At 39.0% G+C, this 26,024-nt stretch overlaps 1 protein-coding gene across 2 annotated transcripts in view; it reads right to left on the bottom strand.

Annotated features, from left to right (window-relative positions):
- The window catches only part of Nptn (neuroplastin), a 77,319-nt gene that overhangs the window by 32,816 nt on the left and 18,479 nt on the right, over window positions 1-26,024 (bottom strand). For both annotated transcript variants that reach the window (XR_008721792.1, XM_055621787.1), the window contains exons 2-3: window positions 8,223-8,570; window positions 3,393-3,567 (exon numbers count right to left, since the gene is read on the bottom strand). Coding sequence is in view for 1 of the 2 variants with exons in the window: in XM_055621787.1 (XP_055477762.1) it covers window positions 3,393-3,567; window positions 8,223-8,570 (523 nt within the window). In the remaining variant the exon portion in view is untranslated. The remainder of the gene's footprint in view (window positions 1-3,392; window positions 3,568-8,222; window positions 8,571-26,024) is intronic.

The following is a 26,024-nucleotide window of genomic DNA, read 5'->3' as shown; positions in this document are numbered from 1 at the left end:
CATTACTCTTACACTGTGCTTCTCTCCCCCATTACTCTTACACTGTGGTTCTTCACAGCACTTATCACAATGCATAATCATGTATTTACCAGATTGTTTGATTGACATCTGTTTCTACAAACAGAACAAGTTCTATGTAAGTAGGCACTGTTTAACTGGTACAAAATTCTATACTCAGCCCTCACCTGGTACACATATTGTAGTAAGGAATTGAGTAAACAAGTGAATAAATGAACAAATACAAAGTCAGAGCAAACTATGCATGGATCCAGACAAGTTAAAAAAAATTACTGTAAGAAGAATGTGTAGCCAGGACATTAATTTCTTTTAACTCTCACAGCTGATGCCAACCTCATACAGCCTCAATACACTCCATCCTCCACACATACACACACACACACACACACACACACACACACACACACACACACACAGAGAGAGAGAGAGAGAGAGAGAGAGAGAGAGAGAGACAGACAGACAGACAGACAGACAAACAAATATTGGTAACTTAAAAAAAAAAAAAGTTCAACCGCACCCAGATTAAAGGATAAATACTAATACGGGGTGGATTCAAAATATTCTTCTGAAGATAATTTAAAAGATAACCAAACCTCCACTGCAAAAAATTAATGTTTAATAAAAACTCCTAATTTTAACCACTTACTGATCCAAAAAATTTACCCATCTTATTGTTCATTAAAAAAAAAAAAAAATACACACAAGTTAAGAAACCAGAGATACGAATATTCTAAAAGAAACAATATTCTAAAAGAAACAGTCAAAATCTCTTCTCAACTTGAAAAAAATATGCTGCCACCTTGAATCTATGCTCTCAAAAGGAAAACACACACAAGTCAGCTGTTCCAGAGTTTGAGGAATGAGCAAGAGCCATACCCTGGTTTGGCTGACTCTAAGTTCCACAGGAATACTTGGGGGTCAGGGGGGAGGGGAGACTCCCAGGTTCCAGGAAAAGCCTACTTTGTTGTTGTTGCTGGTTGTTTCTGGATTTGTTTGTGTGTGTGTGTGTGTTTAAGATTTATGTATTTATTTTGTACACAATGTTCTACCTGCATGTGTGCTTGCACCAGATCTTATTATAGATGGTTGTGAGCCACCATGTGGGTGCTGGAAATTGAGCTCAGGACCTTTGGAAGAGCAGCCAGTGCTCTTAACCTCTGGGCCATCTCTCCAGCCCCATAAGCCTATGTGTTTACATTCTCCTAAAACCATTCCCTTGGACTAACTATGGGAAGAAAATCAAAGCAAACAGAAATGTTTCCTACAGGGTAGGAAGAACAGGCTTCTGAAGCTGGTTCAATGGCTGACTACCGGAGTAGACCAAGAACATCTAAACTCTAATCCATAGCCTGGAGACCATCAAGTAAACTGGGGCAAAAAGGGAACAGTGGCAAAGACACAGTTGATAAAGTCAAGCCAAAACTTCACTTAGAGCTGTCAGCTCTGTGGGCAACAATAATCCCAGGGGAAATGACTGGATGCCTGCTTTCTTGGAAAAGGTATTATATTAAAAAAAAAAAAAAAAAAATCTTTAAAATGGACAGGCCAGAAGTAAAAGTAAATACCATCCAACAGTCCCAACTAGTTAACATTTATTTTCCAAACTATGAAAATACAGCTACATTCTCAAAATAGCATCAGAAAAAACCACAGTGGAGACAGATGAAGTTGCCACTAGGTGGTAAGGTACCGTTGGGAAAGAATGCATTCCAGGAACAATTCAAAGTAGATGTAGGATCTAACACTGGTACTGAAATATACGGTAGTATTTGACCTTAAAGGCAGACAGGACCTATTACTCTCTAAGCCTTAGTTTCCTCATCTGAAAAAAAGGATGAGGACTTAAAAACTCAGTTATATCAATTAAATAAAGAGCACAAAAATCTAAGTGATGTGAAATATTGCAGAATATTGCTGCTAAGTCCATAGGCTTTCCTGGTCTCCCTTAAGTACTATTTCTTTATTTATACTATTCTGCCAAGAAGGATTAGCTGATCCTTTTCCAGATCATTTTGCAACACAAAACAAACTTTTCTAAACGATGAGATACCAAATGTTCTCAACACTATAAAAGACACCATATGATTGGGGTTCCAGGTAACTCAGACCAGCAAATATCCTCTGTTATTCAGAGGGTATTTATAGACTACCAACCTCACCCCCAGATCATTAAAAATCACTATATTGACTGGTCCTGATTAGGAGGACATCTACCCACAGAAAAGATCCCTTGTTCCAGTTTCAAAGCTGACTTCAATTTGCTTCTCCAACTAATGAAATAATTCAAAAGGCCTGTATTCTGTGACTCAGCTATTAACTAATAGTGATTCCCTGAGCAAATGACTCCCTCTTGTTCTCAATTTCTCAATTATCACAGTTAGAGGGTCGTCTATGGCTCTCAAACATGACTTCCCATTACAATCATTTAGAAATCTTTGACGGAATCCTAGGCCTTGCCTAAGATACACCAGACTAGACTAACCAGGAGAGGGACAAGGCCCAGGATGGTGTTACATGCCTTTGATCCCAGTACTCAGGAGGGTCTGTGTGATTTGGAAGCCAGTCCATACCTAGAGAGTACCAGGACATCAGGATTACAACTACAAAGAGACGCCTCCCACACACACACACAATCAGTAGAGGGCCAACTGCATATCAAATCAAAGTACAGAATTTGGAAAAGAGTTCAGCTCACTGAAATAAATGAGATCATATGGCATTTTCAATAAAAACATTCACAAATTCATCTTTTCAACATGTACATGCTGTAATTTCTAATGAGGCTATGATACATTTATAAGGATGACCTTAGAGAAGTATGAAAACACACATCATTAGAGAGGCAGTGGTCCAGTTTAGGAATCAGCTGAACTTATTGTAACAAAATAATTCCCACTGTGTTTGTGTCTCTCTATCTCCCACCCTTTTTGTTTTGATATTTTTGGGTGTGTTTGTTTTGGCTGTCCTGGAACTCACTATGTAAGCCAGACTGGCCTTGGCCTCACAGGGACCTGCTGGCCTCTGCCTCTCAAGGGCTGGGATTAAAACATGTTCACCATCACACCCAGCACATCTTTAAAAAACAAGTTACTTCGTATATGTATACACACACACACACACACACACACACACACACACAAGACAACTTGCCAGAGTTGGTTCTTCCATGTGGATTTCAGAGACTAAATGCAGATTATCAGGCCTGGTGGCAAGCATCCTTACCTGCTGAGCCAACTCAGGTCTACAATGTATCTTTTAAGTAGCATTTTCATAATCATAATCACATTATATAAATTGCTAATGATTAAGAATTTATCAACAGTAATCTTATCCATACTCTCACTTGTTCCCAAGAACAGGTTAGTCCCTCTCACCTGTATTCCATGTTGCTGGCATTCTTCCGGGTGGCACTGAGTTCTATCCCATTCCTTGTCCAGTAGCTGTACATGAGGGTGTGAGAGCTGGAAGTGAGGTTACACTGCAGGGTGACAGAAAGTAAGTTGTCTTCCTTCCTTATAGTGACCTCTTCACTGGTGACAATTCTTGGCTCTGTAATTAAGAGTGTACAATGACAGATTGCCATAGTTTTCCACTGTTTGCAGCCCTGGCCTGAGAGCGAAATGGGGTAGGATGGGGAGACTAGAAGAAGAGGGAAGGCAGACAGGACTACATTAGGACTTCACTTTACCACTTTGGAGGAAGTTAAAAAAAGGAAAAACAATGATTATAAGCAAATGACCACTAGCGCAGACAACAGCCTGAAAACCAGTTGGCCTAAACGTGAAAGAATGGGAGTATCACATGTGCTTGCACTGGCAACAATCCACTTACAGTTCTGAATCCACAATTTTAGGAAGGACCGCCAGCCAATTCGGCATCTATAAGAAATGGAGCTCTGCCTTGCAGCTCTGAGTGCAAAGGCGCTGTGTCACTTACAGGAGAGACTCTATGGAGCCGCGGGGCCTTGGAAAAGCAACACATAATACACGTGTGATTGTTCCACAGAGAAACCTGCTAAACCCAGGGGAAACCAACTAGGGCCGCCACATAGAAAAGGTCTTAAATTTAAAAGTAAACTTCCCGTTGGAAGTCTGTGGCACTCATTAAAATACTGAGGAGGGTAACGTCTTAAACCACTACTGACTTTTTCCAGCCTGTATTTATTCCCAAAACAACCTTTTTCAGAATTGCACTTTAGAACACACTGTACTGCAAGACAACACAATTATACTAAAGTGTGCTATGTCTTGGCATAAGGGCTCCTAGAAACTTAGAACTGCAAGGCCCTTAGGGTTTACTCCCCTCTTTTATGGGCTAGAAAAGTGAAACGACATGTAAAAGGCCAAAATTACTATCAGCGGCAAAAATGGCCCTATAAAATACAGGTGACTGTGTTTTCTATTTCTGTCCCCCAACTCACACCTCCTAGCCCCCAAAAACCTTCACCTTAACACAAGGTAAAGACTTTTCTTTCTGATTCTATTCTGGGCTTGGATAACTTAAGATAACATCTGTCTAAAAATTAACCTACAATTAGCTAAATGGAACCCATTAAGCAGAAGTTTATAAATCACATTGAATCATCTCTGGAAGGGTTATCTTAAAGGGACTTTTAAATTTTCATTTCCATATTATAATCAGGACTATGTTGCTTGTGTTTTATCTTTTCCCAGGTTTAGGGCTTTGATGGTTTTTTTTTTCCCCCTACTTTGGATCAAATGTTTTCTTTCAGGTGAAGTCTCAACCAAATCACCTTTGCCCATCTACATCAAAAGGTATGTGCCTCCTCCCCACACCCATTCTCAAACAACCATGATTGACTTCCCACTTCCCTGTATCTGGCTACTTCTAGTATGTATTGTCACAGCAGCTCCTCTCATCATTTTATAAAGAATTGTTCTAACTCTTGAGGATAAGAGTCTCCCTTTTCTGAAACTGCTTCTTTTTATAGTTCAGAGGAGGGAAGAGGATGGAGAAGTCATGAGATACTTCCAAACCAATGTAAAATTTCTGCTTAAAAAGTTAGTATCTTTATAATCTTATGATAAAGCAAATCTTGAAATTGCCTCAATTAACAAACTGGTTCTTACTTATTTCCAATTCTGACAACAGGATAATCGCTATTTTCCACTCAGTACTGGTCCTACTTAGTAACACCAAACAGGTTCTCTATATACAAATAATGGAGGCATAGCAGCCACTAAGACAAAAGCAGATGCATGTAAACACGTTAGCGCATTGGTGTCCCATGGTTTCAAGACACACTGGACAGAAGCCAAATCCCTGGGTTTTAAGAAGTTGAGCAGAACAGCTGCAACCCTGCAATGGAAGGCGCACATACACCATCAGCAGAAAGCATCACAATTCCAAGAAAAATTAAAACCAAGCAAAAACGGAAGAGAAAAAGATAGAACCAGTACTCCACAGAAGAGAAATTAAAAAGATACCAAAAGCAACATTAAACCCAAACACACTTTCAAGTTTTCACTGAATTTTTATTGTCCAATTTCATTTTCTGTCCCACTTAGGAATCTCCCGGTTCTTCCTCTCAGACTGCACTGAGAAAGGGTGAACTCTGAGAATGAGGCCAAGAGTTTCCAGATGTTTATATACAACGAGGTAAAGTAAAAGCTACTCTTACCTGTGACGATGCAAATGATCATTGCAGCTCAGGGAGATTAAGAAGGTGATAAAAAGCAATCTGGTAGACTTTCTGCCAAGAAATCTTTGAAAGTAAAAGAAAGTACTTTTTCCCTTAAATGTTAAGGATCCAGGAAAGAGTCAGCTGGGAGCAAGTTGATTAGGTTTCAATATGATTCTGTACCATAGGAGGACTGTAGTGTAGGGTAACCTGCCTCCTGTGATTACTGTATGTGAAACTAGTGCTAGTCTGAGCTCCTTTGGCTGCAGTACATTTGTATTCTACACCAGAATGAAGGTGAGACATTTGTTTCTGTGGCCCAGTACTACCCAGTCAAAGACCAAGAGAGATGAACATTTAGAAATGCAAATAATTTACTTATCACTGACTTCTACTTAGAAACAACAGTAGGACCCTTACCCTAACCACCATGTGTATGTAAAGAATATATTATGGCAAAGCAAGCCTAAAAGCTGGACCTATTTCTCTTCTGGTTTACATTATTCAAAGAGCTTTAGGAAAAGTACTGGTGTGTCATTCTTAGAAGAATTCAACCTCCCTATGGAGGCAATGTTTCTAGGGAGACCTAAGATCACAGAACAATTCAATTAAGTTAAATTCAGGGCATTAGAGATAATTTGTGTTAACCAACTGGTATGGATATCCAGAGAAAGACTGGCCAGCCAGGCTGTGGCTCTCAAGTCCATGCAGATACCCATAAGAAACTTGTCTCTAAGTAAATTGGGGAAGTACTATATGCTCTTAGGAACTAATGCATAGGTAACCCAAAGCCCTATTCTATACTCTCTAGACACAGTCTTTTTAGCTACAAGTTAAAGTTCTTGGAAGTAAAACTACCAAATGCCCAGTCTATGACTATGAATTTCTAGAGACCTTTGTGGCCATTTGGATAATTCTGCTTTCTGTTTAAGGAAAGGAGCAAGGGGGCAGGAGAAGGAGGCGTGCAAGGGAGAAAATTGTTAAAAGAAAGAAAGAAAAATCACTGGGTTAATGTTCCCCATTTTTACAGAGACAGGTTTTCTTTTCCCCTTCACAGAAGCAGGTTCTCTGATTCAGCAGTGCCAATTGCAACAGCCTCTCCTGTCTCTCCCTTTCACATCCCCTCCCCAAGTTTTCCAAGTGGATACAAAATAAATACTAATTTGATATTTTTCTATAAGTGTATACATACATTTAGGGTCCCTTTCCTTACTATGTTATCACCAAATTGCTCACAAAAATATTTTACTACTTAAACTTCATTCTCTATCAATCAGGTCTCTCACAGAGCCATTCAAAATCACGCAAAAGTGTAAGAGGCCCCTCCATTAAGTTCAGAATGCCCCTCATTCATAGCCAACTCAAATGCAGGACTAGAACCCTTCCTAGTGAGAGCACTGATTTTGTGGTGGGCTGTTTCCTATCATACAAGTTTCAGAAAGAGAACTGGCCACCCAGACCTAACTTATACAACAGAGAAAGGACTCAAAGGGGACTTGGGCTGGGATTTAACTTCCTCTTTTTTTTAAGACAAAAAACAGCCAGTATGAATGGTTTCCAAACTATTTTAGGGGTTATCATCCACCAAGATGAGGAACTTTGTGCAAACATAAAAGTCAAGCTGTCTATAAATAGAAACCAGATGCAATTCTGACTTTCATGACAGCATGATAGTTTTAAATACAATATAATTTTCAGCTTCAGACCACCTAGCTCCTGATAGCAAGACTAGAGGAGAGACTCCTGGGTGGCTGCTTTTAAGAAAACAGGCCCAGTAAGAACTGTGTTGTTGCATTGGAGTGATGCTGTCAGAGAAGCACATGCCACTGCTTTAGAAAAGAAAAAGAGCTGGAGCTATGGAAATAACCAAGCTTCATGCCACCCAACAAAACACACACCACCACACTGCACCATGGTAACATTCCCATCAACAGAACAGGATGACACCAAGTCACAGTGAGGAAAAAGGCTGGGCAGACACAAACTTAAAACCACAGAGGTGAAGGCAGCTAGCTATATTCAGAGAACTTCCAACAGATGAACAGGGGAAATAAAAATTAGTTAGAGTGGGGAGAGAAACAAAAATAGAAAGGCACCAGAGAAGCAATCAGCAAAAGGATAGCAGGAAACCTACTACAAAATTAAGGAGGAGGAAAAGAAACAGTTTCAATACTACCCTCATTAGACTGCCTGGCATTTGTACTTTTAAATTTTTTTTTGCTTCCCCAGTTCTCCCTCCCCACCTCTTCCCAGCACAGCTGACTTTGGACAGTCATAGATTTTCTCAAGTTCTTTGTTCCTGAGGAAAAAGACACAAAGAAGGGTTGGGAAATAAGGAAAATAGAAGGACGGCAAAATAAAATAATTAAATAAATAAATGGAAAATAAAGTTGCCACAAATGTTTTCATACACTACAACCAGAAGGGTCGCGGATTTGAAAAAACAAAGACAAAGGGTGGGGTAAGCGATCATACTAGGGTAGAGGGAAAGGAGGAAGAAGGGAAGGGTCATTGGGCCACCTCTAAAGACTACAGTACTACTACTGTAGGGTGCTGGACTCACTCTGAAGGACGCTTATGGTGGCCTGGGCTCGAATCCATGTTATGGAAGGGTTTTGCCTCAAGTCATTCCTCTTGGGGTCGTTGCTGGCCCTGCACTCGTAAGTCCCAGAGTCCTCCAAGGTGAGCCGGGTTATTCTCAGCACACTCACGCCGTTTGACCCGTAGGCGGTGTTTACGGTGACACGGCGCTTCCGAGCACCGTCCCACAGCTGTCTGAAAGACTCTGCCCGGTTGACTTCTGCGTACCACCACTGGATCTCTGGCGTGGGACTCCCGACCACGTCACAGTACAGCTCAAAGGCGTCCCCCGTGAGCTTAGTTTCTGACATGGGCGACTTGACAAACCCAGCTAGAGGGAGGGGGAGCAGGAATGCAGTGACAGGCCAACCAGAAAAAAAAAAAAAAGAATCAACAGGTGTTAATAATTTAAAGGAAAGAAAAGAAAAGAAAAAAGCAAATGAGTTGCAGAGAACAAAAAAGGATTCATTTTTAAACTATAAAGAGACAGTAATAGCAATTCATACAAGCTTTTAGAAGAAGAACCACCCTGGGAAGCTTATGAAGCAAAGGCAGGCCAATTACAAGCTGGGGCAGCCCAGGTGATGGCCAGGCAAAAGCAAGCCCACTGGAAAGCATTTTTAGCAATGCGCCCAGCTGGTAGGAATGAGAAAGCCTTAGGTTTTGGGAAGGGCATCCTTCCATAGAGCACAAAACCATTACCTTTCCAAACTCAGGCAAATGATGAAAGATAACAGGAAGTGGTAATGGGTTTTTATGCCAAGTCAGGATCTTTTTTGAATGGGTAAACATTTAATTAGAGATGCAGTATCTTTCCTAAGCCTCAACAAGAAATATTAACTCATTTATTGGTAACTTCTCCTGTTATTCAGAGTCCAAATTTCAGCTGAAGGGCAGCAAAATTCTCACGTGCACGATAGTATCCTTAGTTTAATCTTCACTAATCTTCGCTGGGCCCATAGCAAACAAACAGCCCAGCTGCCTATGCATCTATCTTAATACAGACCCCCAGGAACAGAAAAATAAGGCACAAACTGTACTTCACACCAAACTGAGAACTACTGAACTCAGCTCAAGAGTTAAACCAACACTAACAGCAACCAATCAATGCCAATAAAAAGAGGGACAATATTCTTCATGATCCTATAAATTCTACTAGTAAAATCTCCTGAAAAGCCAGTCTTTGAAATAATTGTGGCTTCTGACAGGCTATTCCTAAAAGAGTAACTGCCTGGCTACTAGCAGTCAATTCAAAGAGGATGAGAAATGTGCAGAGATGAGTTAAACTAAACTGCAAGGTGAAGGTTAGGCCTCAACTTGCATTCTAGGCATTGCTCAGAACTGTATCTGACGCCTACTTCTAACTGCCCATAACTTGTTTTCTATAAGGCAAGGTAGTAATGGCAGAAGAGTTTTTTTTAAAAAAATCATTATCTTCATCTAGGCTTATTTTAAAACCTAGAGTAAAGCCTATATTGAAAAAGATACTACAGCACAAGCATCCACTCATTCATTCCCCGGGTTTTTTCGAATTTCTACCAATTAAGTGATGCCCTAAAGTTTAAGGCAAGATTTTAAAGGAAGGCACTCTGATTGGCTTGGCTCAGAAGCTAAGAACGCTCGCCTGCAGTGACCAGATTACCAGGTCAGAATCTGCCAATGTTAGACTTAAGAACACTCCAGAGGACAGGAGAACAAAATGCAAGTTTTTCTATAGTCTAGAAGCCAAGGATATAATTAGCTAACTGAAAATGGGAGTTTGCTAAGTAGAAATTTTCCTGTTTATAACTATAGCAGTGTCTGCCTTTGGAGACGAAACCCATTCTGTAGACCTAAGAATACTAAGGAGGTAGTAACTATTATATTTAAGTACAGATCAAGACCTCTAAATTCACAGTGACCTTTCAACTAGCTTTCAGAGTAAATAGTACAGAAACACAGTCATCAACAGGCTTAGACTAAATGTGCGTTAAATATGCTATATGAAACTTCCCTTTGGATTTAGGATTTATCCCTTATAAGAAACTATCTAATATAAACCCAACCAGCCAAACAAATGTCAATTTCAGACACATAAGTTGCTTAATAAAATACAGAAAAGCACCCCCAAGGTCCTGTATAGAGTCCTGTATAGAGAGGAGCTTGCTGCTAGGTAAAATGCTGATCTCAATGACTATGTCTCAGTCAGCCTCATAAACTGCTACCAACTGCCAAAAAGTCAATGTTTACAAACAGAAGAGGACAGATTGGCAGATTAAGAAAGCTTATTTTAACTCTCAGTGCAATCAGCAGGGAAAACTAGTTATTGGTAAATTCCTGAAATACTGAAGACTGTTTTAATCATATTCCTGATCACTTAACAGAAATCACACATCCCTCAGATTATGTAATTATGTACTTTACAATGTCCTAGTACCCATTGGTGAACTTTTGTTATTTTGTTCTTTCTTCTAAATAGCAGTTATTAGACTAAAGCTAAAGTTTGCCTATCAATCTGTTGACCAGCTAATATAAAAAAGATGTTCAAAAATAAAACAAACCATAAAGTTCCAGCGCAGCCCCAACTCAAATCAAGAAAGAGATCTAAACATGATTCCCACTGCATAAAACAAAGCAATTTACTCGGCCTGATCCTGCTACCACAGACAAGTCTTCCTTACCAAGGAGGGAAAAAATGTTAATCTAATTCAATTCAAGTGCCTACACGTAGGCCAGGCTTAAGCCAGACAGTGGTGGCGCACAACTTTGATCCCAGCACTTGGGAGGCAGAGGTAGGTGGATCTCTGTGAGTCAGAGGCCTGGTCTACAAAGCTAGTTCCAGGACAGCCAGGGCTGTTACACAGACAACCTCAAGAAGAAAAAAAAAAAGCAAAACAAACATACAAAAAGGCCTACCTGTATCAATGAAACCAATACCAAGTCAAAATTATTATTTGAATTGGTAAATTATAAGGTGCAAATTTAAACTTAAAAAAATAAATAAATAAAACTAGCTTCCTGTCTCAGCCACCATAGGTAATCAGCAGCCATGCCCCCTGGTGATGAAGAACATCAACAAGCGGGGGCACAGCTGCTGCTGTGAGCACCTCACCAAACACACCAAGTCTGTGCCAGACAAGATCAGGGAGGCATGTGGCTCCACACCCTATGAGCAGCCCCTACAAGCAGCGCGCCACGGAGCAGCTCAAGGTGTCTAAGGACAAGCAAGCTCTGAAGCTCACCAAGAAGAGGGTGTGCATGCACATCCTCGACAAGAAGGGCTGATAAATAATAAATAAATATTTATTAAATATTTATTGTGCCAATAAATATTGTGCCATTAAATAATAATAATAATAATAATAATTAATAATGAGACTGTAAAGACAGCTCAGTGGTCCTGAACACTCATTGTTCTTGCAGAGGACCTGGGTTTGGTTCCCAGAACCAAATGGGTCTAGTGTCAGAGAATCTGACTTCTTTTTGGCCTCTTCAGGAACTGCACATTTACACTGCACAGACATGCAGACAAAACCATCCATACACATAAAATAAATCTTAAAAAAAAAAAAAGGACTGAAACTATCTTAATAGACAACGGATATCCTTCTACATTCTAAAGCTACTATTATCATAACTTACTATTAAAACATTAATAGGCAATATCTTTTTTAATAGTTGATTGATTTTTTTTAAGTTTCATACAATGTATTTTAGACATATTAATCCATCTTCATTGTACCCCCGAAATCTCCCAAATCTACTCCTATCTCTTTTTTAATAACTCACAGAGGCCACTTTGAGCCATACAATTAAGTGTGGTACAGCTAACTAGGGGACACACCCTTTAAATAACAAACAAACAAACAAACAAACAACCCCAAAAGTTCTCTGTCCTCCAGAAGTCTTTAACTTTCAATAGCTCCCCAATCAGGAACGGAGGCTCATGAGTTCTAAGGCAACGTTCTCTAAGTGTGTGCTATACTGCAGGCACTTTGTATGTGGTGTTGCAAGGTAGGGTGCAGCTCACTGGTAAGAGTGCTTGTCTAATACACAATACACACAAGCCCTTGTTTGGGTTTGAATCCCTGGCACTGAAGAGTCTTGCAAGGATATTTTGCCCATCATCATGAGAGTCTAGCCTAGAGCCAAAATATAGCCAAAGCCAAAGCCTGGTCCACAACTGTAATCAATGTGTCTTACAAGGCTAGAAAAGTTGCCATAATCATTTAAAATTAAAGATACACTTGTTCTCATTTAATTTAGTAAATTATTTGGTAATTCTTGAACACAAAATACTAAGCATCTTCCACTAAAATGACTTAACCAAGATCACTTAGGTGTCTAAGCCTGAATGTACCTGAAACTAAAGTTTCTTTAATTCTTATTTTGAGGCTCTTTTCCACAAACTGTACTGCCTCTACAGAAACTTGAGGTTCTGTGATAGCTCATCAAAAAAAAAAAAAAAAAAAAAGCATGTAAATAGATCCTTTTCCCCTCCAAAAGAGGGAAGAACTTCTCTATAAAGCACTGTGAAATAAATCACAATTAGCCCTAGCGAAGGTTATTAGCAATCATCTGCCTCATTATGTACCCCAAATTAGCTCCAATTCAGAAGAACCAGCTTTCAGAAGCAGCTCAGAACCTGACTCACTGCCCTGGCTTTCATCACCAAGGGCTTTCAAATAAATTGTTCCCTCAGCATCAAAGTACACAACTGCCAGAAGTTAGGGGCCACCAGAAACACTTATTTGAACAACAATGATAGAGAATTTTTAGAGAGGCAAGGTATAAAAGTTAGTGTTGAAGAGGGGTGAAAATGGAGGCAGCAAAACCCAGAAAAGTGTAATGAAAATTGCATGGCTGAGGATGGGGGATGGGAAGCGAAGATGACAGCTGGGGCTAGCAGCAGGGAAAAAAAGGAATTTTCTGGCAGGAAAAACTGGATGTGTCGATATGAAAAGTGTACAAAGAGATGAGTGCAAAGAGAAAGGAAATTCAGAAGAGCAAGCTGAACCCAATCTCAAGAAAGCTATCTCCACATATGCCCTACGGAAAAGAATTTTTACCACTTGCCGTCAAGGCAACCAAAGACTTTGGCTGACTACTGCCAAAGCCAGGCCTTTAAATCTTGCCTAGACTTGCTGCCTTCTAAAAAGAAAGAAAGAAAGAAAGAAAGAAAGAAAGAGAGAGAGAAGGAAAGAAAGAAAAGAAAGGAAGGAAGGAAGGAAAAAAAGGAAGGAAGGAAAGAAAAAAGGAAGGAAACAGAAGGAAAAAGAGCTGTTCCCTTCAAGCCACTCTACAACTGATTCCTGTGGGTGGCTTATGCTGTTCTCTCCTTCATATCTCAAAATAAAGAAATGACAGCAGTCAGGCATGGTGGCGTACACCCATAAATTATGGCAGCACTCTGGAAGTCAGAGGCAGGGTGATCTCTTTGAGTTCGAGGCTAGCCTGGTCTACAGAGAGTCCAGGACAGCCAAGGCCACACAGAGAAACCCTGTCTCAAAAAACAAACAAACAAACAAACAAACCAAAAAGAAAGAAATGATAGCAAAAGATGCTACAAAATGTCTGTTCTCTTTCTTTCTCACACACATACACATACTCAAATCACCTACCTCAAAAATAATAGCTGAAGGTCGTTCCAGGAAATAGGTATTTCAAATCTACCTAGAACTGCTGTAAAATGTCGCAGCCCTGAGCCGATATAGCTTGCCTACCTTCTGTTAATTAAGCAAGCCAGGCATCACTGTCACTTAAACAGGAAACCAGTCGAGAGTGCACAGGCAGTCACTCCAGGTATGCCAGCCACATACCCATGGCAGGCTTAAAGATCTGGTGGTGCTGAAACTAGGGCAACCTCACTCTCTGCAACAGAGGTGCGGGGAGGGTAGTTCTGGTGCTGAACTATTGGACTATCTTGATCACTAGCACCAGGAAGAGAAAACAGCAACACAAAGCACTTTCCAAAGTCAAGCCTGCTCCTTTCAATCAAGCAAACACCTCAAAAGTGTTGGTATTAAGATCATTATAAAACAAAGCCCACCCTTGAGTCTAAAATTATACTATCCAAAAAAGCAGTAAGATTTTGGTTAGCCTAAATTAACTACCTTTTCTGCTTTGGAAAAAGAAAAATAGAGGGCAAACAAAAGGTTAAAAAAAATGGTCTGTATAGTTTAGTGATGAAATTTAATGAATACAATTAGATTGTCTGAGTTCATATGAGGCTCTGTTACTAATGGTATGGCCTTAGGCAAGTGGTCTAACCTCTCTGAGCTTCATCTGCTTAATCTGTAAAAAGGAACTAATAATAGCAATTTCCTTAGAGGGTTATTGTGAGGATTATACAAAACAACAGCTTAAAACAGCACATGGCACATACTAAGTAAGAACTCAATAATGTTACCGATTATTGTATGTCTCCACAGAAATAAATGCTGAACAGACCACATACAGCAACCTTTAGCATTGCTTTACAACAGTCTGAGAAACAGAACTTCACACATAAACTTAGAATCCAAGTTTTAAAAAATACCCCCCAAAATTAACTGTAACTTTTCAAATAAAATGAGAGAACCACTGTGGCAATGTTGTTAACAAGACGATGCAAAGTAAAAGAATTCTTCATTCCTTCCTATTCTTAAAGAAAACTTGATAGAGTGGTAACAACAGATACACTTATATTGTCACAAGATATTGGCAGTTACTAAGAGTTGCTAAGCCACTAAACTGAGAGATTATGAACAATGCAGGCAGTCCAATAATGGAGGTAGAATAACATTCTAGACCAGCCCAGACTACAAATAAAATCCTGCCTCAAAAACACAGTAAACAACAACTCAAAAAATATAGAGAGGTAATTCATATTCTTACAAAAAAGGCCTATTTTTAGAAACAATTCCCTGCCCTCTCCCTTCCCCCACCCCTGTCTGTCTGTGCAAGTATATATGAGTTAGTGGCCATGTGCCATGTAAAGGTCAGAGGACAAGTTGCATTAGTCAATTCTGTTCTTCTATGATGTAGGTCCCAAAGATCAAACTCAGGTCATCAGCTCTGAAAGCAAAACACTACTGAGGTGAGTGAGTCATCTCACCAACTCAGAACAAGGCCTATTAATGACAAGTTGGCCTAACAATAGAAATACAGGAAAACACTGGATACTGGTTAGGCCAAACTGTAAATTCACAAAAATAAGAGATAAATTTAGAGTTGTAGGGTTTTTATTGAGATCAAATTAGTTTAACTTCAGCCTGAAAATAGTATGACACCTTGAGTCAGTATCTCCACAACTTAACTTCTCTTCACTTACAATAGTTTCTTCAAACAGGAATGATGCTATGAAGATATGTAACATGTGTGGAACAGTTCTGTAAAACTGTAGAGGACAATCCACAAGTTAAATAACTCCAGGAAGAGGGGAAAGAAGTACTAAAGAGAAGCGATCTTCAACAAGCATTCTGATTGCAGTTTGCTGGCAATTCCCACGGACAAGGCAAGCATAATCTTCTGAGCTCTGTAGGCCTAAAGAAGTCATTGACCAAACAGGCCTCTATCCAGGACCAAGGAGACAAAGGCAACAAATCTGTAAGTCTGTGTCCAGCCTGGTCTACATAATGAGTTCAGGCCAACCAAGGTACACAGTAAGACCCTTGGTCAAACAAACAAACAAACAAACAAGCAAAAAAAGTCATTGACAAAGAAAAAATTAGAAGTATGACTAAAAGGCCACAGGATTCTCTCATCCCACAAAAATACAAGCACAGAATTTCTGTAGTGTTGCACATTCAAGGCTTGACACCCTAAGTCTACACTGTACTACTGTTTACTGTTAGATAAGTAGACATCAAAGAGGGTCTCTCTATGAAGCCAAGAGCTCACCTTATAGGGAAATAGATAGGAACAATAATTATTTTAACCATGATGGTAAAGTTCATATGAACTATGTATATAAAATACCTGTAACCTGTGAAGCTACAAATACAGTATTCTAAAATGTGCATTATGAAAACATTCTACTATATAGCTTTCAGTCCAAACCAGTCCTAGGTGTTCTGTGGAGATACTTTAAAAGAAGCTGGAAGAATGCAGCATCTTGACTCAAGAGACTCACTCATTGAGGGATGGGGGAAAATAGATTATCTCACTGTGTTGTGTGGAGAATCCCCACTATGTATCCTGGGCTGTCATGGATAGGAGCCAAAACCAGGCTGGACTCAAACTCATTCAAAAGAGACACCTACCTACTGAATGCTGGGATAAACACAGCCCAGCTCTGAATGTTCTTAATTTTTATTCATTGTATGTTTGAGAGTATGAACACCATGATGTGTGTGGAAGCCAGAGACCAACTTATAGCAGTCAATTCTCTCCTTTAGCTGTGGGATTCTGGGAATCAAACTTGGGTGGTTAAGCTTGTGTGGCAAGTATACTTGCTGGACCATCCCAGTGGCCTGACTATCTAAATTTTCACTTTTTAATTTTCCAAAAGAACATTAGAAGCCACAAGCACAAAGAATCCCAACATGTTTCAAATAGAAACTGACTAACCTTAAATAAAGTAAGATTGCGAGTAAAAATAAAAACAACTTATAATCAATTCTGGCATTTAAAAAAGATGTTCTTGGGAGAAATAGCTGGAGAGATAGCTCAGTGGTTAAGAGCAATGGCTGATCTTCCAGAGGACTCTTCTTCAATTCTCCAGTGCCCATATGGACACTCACAATCGTCTAACTCCAATTCTAAGGAATCCAATGCCCTTTTCTGACCTCCATGGACACTAGGCACCCATATGACACCCAGGGAACCACAAAGGCAAAAACACCAATATGTATCAAATAAAATGTCTTAAAATATAGAAAATGACACAAAATCTAAGGAACAGACTAAATTAGGATGGGGGGGGAGTTGTTTGTTTGATTGGTTTTTATTTTTATTTTTTTACTTTATTTTTTTTCTCTGAGACAGGATCTCTCTATGTAACTGTAGCTGTATTGGAACTCACTATGTAGAACAGGTTGATTTTGAATTCACAGAAATCCACCTGGCCCCGTCTCCCAAATACTTAAAGGCATGCTTTACACCTAGTTAAACTGGAAGATTTTAGTAACAAACTAAAGAATCAGAAGCACGGACTTAGTTCTTACATTTTTCTTACAACTACAGTTCCAAGGGCTACTTCAATATCAAATAGCCTCGGTGTGTGCTCTAAGAGATAGAATGCTCTCCTTAGTAAGTTATCAAAACTGCAAAGACTTACTGTCTTCAAGTAAACAATTTCATCATTAAATTTACACCTTGCGACAAAAAACATTTCTTCTTTAACCCAGACAGCAAAGAAAACCAGAACAAAGAAAGGGAACCCAAACATAAATCTTGTCCTACTTGACTTTGATACTGGCCTTTTAAAACTAGTACTATGCCCAGGTGGGGAAATGCAGCAGCCACAAGCAGTTGTCAAGCTAATTTTCCTTGGAAACTTTAACCCCCTTTCTTAGGAGGTTCTGTTTTATGTAGCCCAGGCTGGCTTGACCTCACCCTCCTCATGCCTTAGTCTGCTGAATGGTTAGGATTATAGGTGTGGTACACCTGGCAGAAAAGTGATTCACTTTTTAATTCCACAAATAATACTAAAGCTAGGCCCACACTTGGACCCAGCAGAGCTTGTTTTGTGATCTGTTTGTAAGCCAAGAATGTTTTGTCTCAAAAAGTAAACCCTCACAATATTTATGCAAATACTTATATAACCTTTTTAATCCCAAAAGACCACCAAATACAGCAATGGACAAAAATGGTACTCTTTGAGAAGAGAAGCAATTTAAAAACAAAAGAAAAACAAAAACAAAATTTAGATGAGCATTTTAGATATGTGCTTCAGCTGGCCCTGTGCTATAAAGGTTGAATATAGCAATCTGGTAATTTTTTTGCTTGACTAAAATTAACTCATGCTTCTGAACTTTCTAGGATCATCTATGTATGTCCCTGTAAAATTCACTTCTAGCAAATTCTGCTAAATCAGTTTAACAATTCATCTATCTTCAGTATCTGCCAACTCTTAGTATATGATCAGGCATCCTCTACCAGGCCTCAAGTAAGATCTGATCACTGTGGTCTGTCTTCCATGAGAATCCTGTTAGTAGCTGGGCAGGGTGGCATGTCTTTTATACCAGTACTTGGAGACAGGTCTGAGATCAAGGCCAACCTGGTCTACAAGTTCTAAGACACCAAGGCTATATAGTAAGACCCTGTCTCAAAAAAAAAAGAAAAGAAAAAATTTTTTAAAAAATTGCTAGGTTGGTTTGACCAGAATCATTCACTGACCCTCACCCTTCACCTTAGCTATAAATTCCTGCTTGCCTGTGTTGTATTCAGCATGGAATCTAACCCTGTTTAAAGTGCCACTAAAGTGGTCCCTATACTTCCTGTCTGAACAAATCTTCTTTATCGTAGTTTGACAAATGCCACCAGATACTTTTTTCTTAAGTTAAATAAACCATTCTCAGAGACAATGAGTAATTAAAAACAAAAGCTAATCTCCACTATGTTTTCTGTGAAACATAACTGTCTACAGTGTAGCTTCTGATACACTATCAATGACAACTACTTAGAATCAGGATTAAATGTTACAGAAAACAGTTTATGATGGGCTTGATGGTTTACACTTGTATTTCCAGAATTCTGATGACTGAGGTAGGATGACTACTATGAGGCCAGCTGAATCTACAGAGGCCTTGCCTCAAAAATAAACAAAACAAAAAACCCAACCAACACCAAAATTCATCTCATGCTCCCATCATGACACATCCCATGAGCATAAGACAAGTTGTTAAAGCTGATCATTTAAATATACTCTAGAAAACATTTTAGTTCAAAGAGGTAGCAAACACCCATCCCTGTGTTTTTGTTGCTGTTTGTTGGGGTTTTTGTTTGCTTGGTTTCTTTGTATAGCACCCTGGATGTCCTAAAAACTGCTTTGCCTCTGCCTCTGGAGTGCTGGGATTAAAGGCATGCTCCACTACCAACCTGCTCTCTGTTTTGTTTTGTTTGTTTTTTTAATATTTACCAGATAACTAAATTGCACAGTGGGAAGTTTATCATTCACATTCCAGGATGTTAGGTGGTATTAGCTATCTTTTCAGCTATTGAATTAAATCCAAAGCAGGAATTTTATTATTATTTATCAAAGGCAAAACTTTCCTGAGATGATAAAACCTAAGAGCAGTGACTCTTGGTCGTTTTCATATATCAAAACCATTTGGAGAGCTTACTAAAACAGACTGTTGGAAATGTGTCCAAATCCTGATGCTAAATATATCTGGTCCACGGACCACACTTTGACAACTAATGCCTAAGATACTCTGAAACTGCTACATGTCCAAGTTTTTCCTTTGTTTTGTTTTTTTTTTTTTTTTTTTGTTTGTTTGTTCTGTTTTATTGAGACAGGGTTTCTCTGTGTAGCCTTGGCTGTCCTGAAACTCACTCTGTAAACCATGCTGGCCTGGAACACACAGAGATCTGCCTGCCTCTGCCTCCCCAGTGCCAGGATTAAAGGCGTCCACCACCACCCCTGGCCATGAAAAATTCTGTAAACAGAATGAAAGAGAAGTGCAGCACAGTTATTTTTAAAACCATATAAAGAGTCTTCTAGCAGTTGAATTTATGTTGCAAAGCCAAAAGTAACAACAAAAACCATGAACTATATTCCAAAGCCATGACTTTTGGTTTGTATGTTTAATTTTTTGTTTGTTTGGTTTGATACAGGGTCTGAGGCGCCTCAAACTCCTTATGTAACCAGCATTGGCCTTAAACTCCTGGTCTTCCTCCCTCAAACTCCTGAGTGCTAGGATTACAAAAAAGTGCTACCATCCCTGGTTTGTCTTGTCTTCCCAATTTATTAATCTATAAATTGGAAACATACCATCAATCCAATTTGTTTGCTGAACTATTTTCCAAGTACTGTGCATAGGAACAATGAAACTTAGCTCCTCAAAATCTAAGATACAGCACCTTAATAGATTCAGGAAACAAACAAACAAACAAACAAACAAACATTTTTGACAAAACCTAGCATTCCATACTGTTAACAGTCCTGAAAAGGCTGGGTGTAGTGACACACACCTTTAATCTCAGCACTGGGGAGGCAGACCTCTGTAAATTTGAGGCTAGCCTGGTCTACATAATTGAGTTAGTTCCAAGACAGGCAGAGCTACATAGTGAGACCCTATCTCGGAAGGGGGCGAACCCCTAAAAAACAAAACAAAACAAAACAAAAAAACAAAACAAAAACAAACAAACAAAAAAAAACACCTCAGGAGACGGAACACATCTCAACATAATAAAGGCTATACAAGACAAGACTACAGACAATGCTGCATTAAATGGAGGGGGAAAACTCAAAGCATTTCCACTAAAAGCAGAAAGAAGGCATGAATATCTCCACTCTTATTCAATAAAGTGCTAGAAGTCTAGGCTAGAGCAGTAAAACAAGAGAATAATAAGGATACAGACAGGAAAGGAAAAAAATCAGGGTATCTCTATTTGCAGATGGTATGATTCCAAACATATGAGACTCAAAACTCTTAAAACTGGTTAACACTCTGCACAACATCGCAGGACACAAAATTAATACACAAAAATCAGTAGTCTTCTTATATACTAATAATAAACTGAAAAAGAAATCAGAGAAATAATCTCATTTATAATAGCCTCCAAAACAATAACAATAACAACTGTGGAACAAACCTAACTAAAAATAATAAAGACTTAATAATGAAAACTTTAAAACACTGAAGAAACTGAGGAAGACATTAGAAGATAAAGATCTCTCATGCTCACAGATTGAGAATATGAAAATGGCTTCTTACTTTTCAAAAGCAACCTAGAGATTCAATGCATCCTAATTAAAAATTCCAGTGTCTTTTTTTCTTACAACAGAAAAATCAATCTTAAAATTCATATGAAAATACAGGAGACTCGAGATAGCTGAAGCAACCCTACAAGAAGAATGCTGTTAGATATATCACTATGCTTGGTTGCAAGATTTACTAGAGACATACCATGGTACAGGCACAAACACATGGATCAACAGAATAAAGAACCTAGATATAAGGCCACACAGTTACAGCCACCTCATTTTTGGCAATATCTACATGTAGATGAATGAAATTAAATCCTTCACAAAGTCAAACCCAAAGGGATCAATGTACTAGGAGAAAAAAAAAGTAGGAAGTGGACTTCAAGATACAGGCACAGGTAAGGGCTTTTAGGAATAGAACTTACATCACTTAAGAAATAAGGTCAGTAATCAACAACCAGGATACTATGAAACTAAAATGTTTTTGTACAGCAAAGGCAACTGCCAATCAAGTGAAGAAACAATCTACAGAAAGAAAAATCTTTGCCAGCTATGTATCAAACAGGATTAGTATCTAAAATATACAAAATAATAATAATAATAATAAAAACTGGGTCATGGTACTGAACAGAGTTCTCAATCAATCAACCAATCAAAATCAAAAGGCTAGTAAGCATTTTAAGAAGTGTTCATCATTACAGACTATGCCAATGCTCTTGGTTACCCAAAAATTACAGTAAATCCCTACTGTTGAAGATACTTGAGTCAGAGAACTTGGAGAAATCAAGCTGGTACTTACCTGAAAGCTTCATCCCTACTGGCTAGCTTTCATAGTGCTGGAAGGTACTCTGAAAAATTCCTATGAAAGTCCACTACTTTGCAAGCTAATTAAATAGTTATATATTTCTATATAATATACAATTTTATCACATACACATACTTGTTTTTAAAGGAGTTTGAACACAAGTACCTTGCATGGGTAGACACAGGTATCAAAAGAAAAAGCACAGTGCCAGGTATGGGAGAGTGCCCTACAAGATACTGACCAAAGGGGACCCAGAGGCCTCTAAAGCAACACAGACTATTATTATTGTTCTTGGTTGTCTATCATAACTAAGACCCTACTGCTAAAGACACAATACACTTTGGTTGCAGGACATAAAGAAATCTAGCTGGAACTCACCTGAAAATTTGCTTCCTGCTAATAGCTGTCATAATGCTAGAAGGTGCTATGCAGGCAACTAGGAGAGAAAAGCCATCAATGGTGAACCTTGCATGCTACAACACCAACCTGCCAAGCAAGATAAACCCACTGGTCCAAGAGTGACATGAACATTATAAGAGAAAACAACTGACTTCTGATTGAGTATGAAAAACCTGCTCCAAAAGAGGGAATTCATGCCTGATACTGTAACCCTGACCAAAGTCTCAGGGCTGGGGAGACCATAGGCCATGAGCAAGAGAGACCACTACTGTTGTCTTACTCAATGGACATAGTGCCAAACAGCCTTTAAATATTTATGTTTATATCCACAGATCAGCGTCACACTCTAAACTGGCCAGACAAGCCTCTCTCTGCAATGGATAGCAGCAGTTAATGCTAAGATTCACAGTTGACTCAATCCTAAATTCTCAGAGGCATTGCAGAAGGAAAGATGAACACTGAGTTGGAAGACAGGGAGGAGTGCTGAGTAACGTTATCTTCTGGCCATGATCTGGCTATTGCATTCATGAACTTACTGCAGCTATGGTTATATGCACAAAATCAGGACAGAAAGATCAGTCATCATTGCAGCAGGCAGCAATGACTCCGGATTGTTTAAAGTGGGGGGGGGGGCATAAAAGTAGGAGGAGGACACATGTATGGGTAAATGCCAGGAGAGTAGAAAAGGGGAGTTAGTGGTATATATGATTGAGATAAACTGTACGTATCTACTGTGAGATTGTGAAAGTTTTTTAAAGTGTAATCAGCTCCATAGTACACAGTACTCATCAAAATACAACACAAATAATAATGGCCTTTTTCAGAACAGGTGCATACAATAAAAAAATGAGATTTTAAAATTTTAAATGTAATCAAATCTGAGTGGAGCTGTCGCTGTCAGTGGTCAGAAGAGGAACGATTATCTTGAGAGATAACAGTTGAACAGCATTAAAAAGAGGAAAGGAGTCAGCCGGTGGTGACACATACTTTAGTCCCAGAAATCAGGGAGGCAGAGACAGGCAGATTTGAGTTAAAAGAGGCAGAGGCAGGCAGATTTCTTTGAGTAAAAGGCCAGCCTAGTCTACACAGTGAGTTCCAGGAGAGCCAAGTCACACAGAGAAACCCTGTCTCAAAAAAAAAAAGGGGGGGGGGCAAGGATTTCCAGTTCTAATAAAAGTAGAAAGGGGTCATTATTTCCTGAGTGCTATTATATCCCAAGTACCTGTTAGTTGCTGATGTTACTTAGGGAAAAAAAAAAGAATCCTATAGACTATGAGGAGTAGCCTGAGCTTCTTTCTTTCCTATGATCTTGATGGTGGCAACACAAAGAATGTCAGAAATGAAGAGCAATATCAGAAAAGTTTTGAATCTCCTTCAATAATCCAAAAAAAAAAAAAATGAATCTCAACTAATTAAGATGTGGAGAAATCTAAAATGTATGTTAACTTAAGAAGCTAGTCTGAAAAAGCTACTACCGGATGATTTCAATTATATGACACTATAAAGAGGCAAAACTATGGGGACAGTAAAAAGGTCATAGGTTGCCAAAATGTAAGTAGGAGGGAAGTATGCAGACAAGGGCAGAAGACTTTAGAGCAGTGAACCTACTCTCTGGTACTGTAATACTAGATATACACACACATATGTATGTATTCATGTATAACCAGTATACATATTTGTATATATAACAATATATTTCTAATAAAAATAATGTTGCTGCTACAGTTAATTGTTTTCTATGTGTTTCTATGCATGTGTGTATGTAAGTGTACATGTATATACAGACCTGAGGACAACATTGGATGTTAATCCCAATCACTCTCTCTCTTAAATTTTTGAGGCAGGGTCTCTCACTAAACCTGGAGCTGCCCAATCTAGCTAGGGTGACTGGCAAATGAGCTTGATACACCTTCCCAGCACTGGGATTACAGAGGCATGCTGCCATACCAGGCTTATACCTGGCCACTAGTAATTCAAACTCAGGTCCCCATGCTTGCTTGACAAACACTTCACTGTCTTAGCTATCTCCCCAGCCCTTATTATTTTTTTTTCCTTTTTAATTTAAGTCATATTATATAGCCTTAATAAGCCTAAATTCATGATGTAGACCAGGCTGGTCTTAAACTTCTGATAATCCTCCTGCCTCTGCCTCTTGAGTTCTGGAGTTACAGGAGTAAAGCCACTACACATCTCATTATTATTATTTTTTTTAAGTTTAAAAACATTATGTTGCACTGGCTAAATGGTTAAGGGTATTTGCTGCTCTTCAAGAAGACTGAAGTTCGGTTCCCAGAACTCACACTGGATAGTTCACAACTGCCTATAATTCTAGCTCCAAGGGCTCAGATGCCCTCTTCTGACCTCTGCAGGCACCTGCATAGATATGGCACACAGACACACAGACACAGAAATAAAAATTTAAAAATACCTTTTAAATTATGTCAAAACCCATAGCATATAAAACACTTGAATGAACCCCAAGATCAATTATGAGCTCTTAATGAAAATGAATTGTGATTCCCCCATTGTAATAAATGTACCTACTTACGGGGAGATGTTGTAGTAAGAGAGAATGTGTGTGTAAAAGGACAAGGACGGGAGGAGGCATTGTCTGTACCTTCTTGTTTTGTTGTGAACCTAAAACCTTCCTTTTAAAAAATGTCTATTTTTAATTAAGAAGCACTAATTGAAAATTACTTATGTTCTAAAGGTTACCTGCCTTGAGTCTAAGTAAGCTGATTAAATTCAAATACACAAATAGAAACATGAAAGAAAAACCATTTTTAAAGCAATGGCACTGATTCTCGTCAGACAAGCCATTAACATCCATCTTGTGTTACAGACTTTTTAAGCACAGAAGACAGTACTTTCTTATACTACAGAGATAGGATGCTCTACGTCACAGCCTAGTTCTAAAGTTTACAAATACTAGAGAGCAATGATTTTATTCCTGTGGACAACTGGAACTAAATGGTATCTAAGTACTGGAAGTTAAATCCGAATCTTGGAATGACTGACATGTATATACACTGCTTCCTTCTCACAGAACCACAGATACCATTCAGTGCTATCTTGGTTGCCTTTCACAGAAATCGTATGCAGGCATGGAGTTTGAAGACTGCTTGGCATGACAGATTATTTCTAAATTTCTAAATTTCTAATCTAATTTCTAATTCCTAGCCAGCAACTAGAACTTTATTAGATCTCCATCTAGTCCTTACTGGTATATCTCCCAGGAGGTTACTAAAACTATACTCACAAAGATATTCTTCCCATTAAGAAGGGATAAAAATAATTTCTTCCCTTTCCCAAGCACAGACTTAATAGTATGCTTCTGTACACTCCTATCCTTAGATTTCAAAGTCAGAGTAAGACAAGTAAGCTCTTTGCCATAAAGAGGATGGCAAGCATTGTAATAGCATTTATTTTATTGATCAGTCCTAATGGCGTGGGCCTGGACTCTTTGGGAGCCAAAGACAGCAAACTCAAGGCCTGCCTGAGTAATTCTCAAACAAAACAGGATCTAGGATTGGGCATGATAGCTCACACATATAATCCCAGCACTTACAACACCAAGGCATCAATGTTAGTTACAAAGTAAATTTGGAACCAACCCGGGCTAAGAATGAGATCCTGTCTCAAAAATAATTTAGGCTGAAGTGATAGCTCTGCGATTATAACCAATAGCTGATCTTCCAGAGGGCCCAGCTTGGAGTCTAGCACCAACATGGCAGCTCACAACTGTCTTT

The sequence above is a fragment of the Psammomys obesus genome, unplaced genomic scaffold (assembly GCF_907164565.1).
Source record: "Psammomys obesus unplaced genomic scaffold, mPsaObe1.curated_primary_1811, whole genome shotgun sequence".
NCBI lineage: Eukaryota > Metazoa > Chordata > Mammalia > Rodentia > Muridae > Psammomys > Psammomys obesus.
Note: the sequence above shows the minus strand (reverse complement) of the source record. Positions and strands in the feature narration are given on the sequence as shown.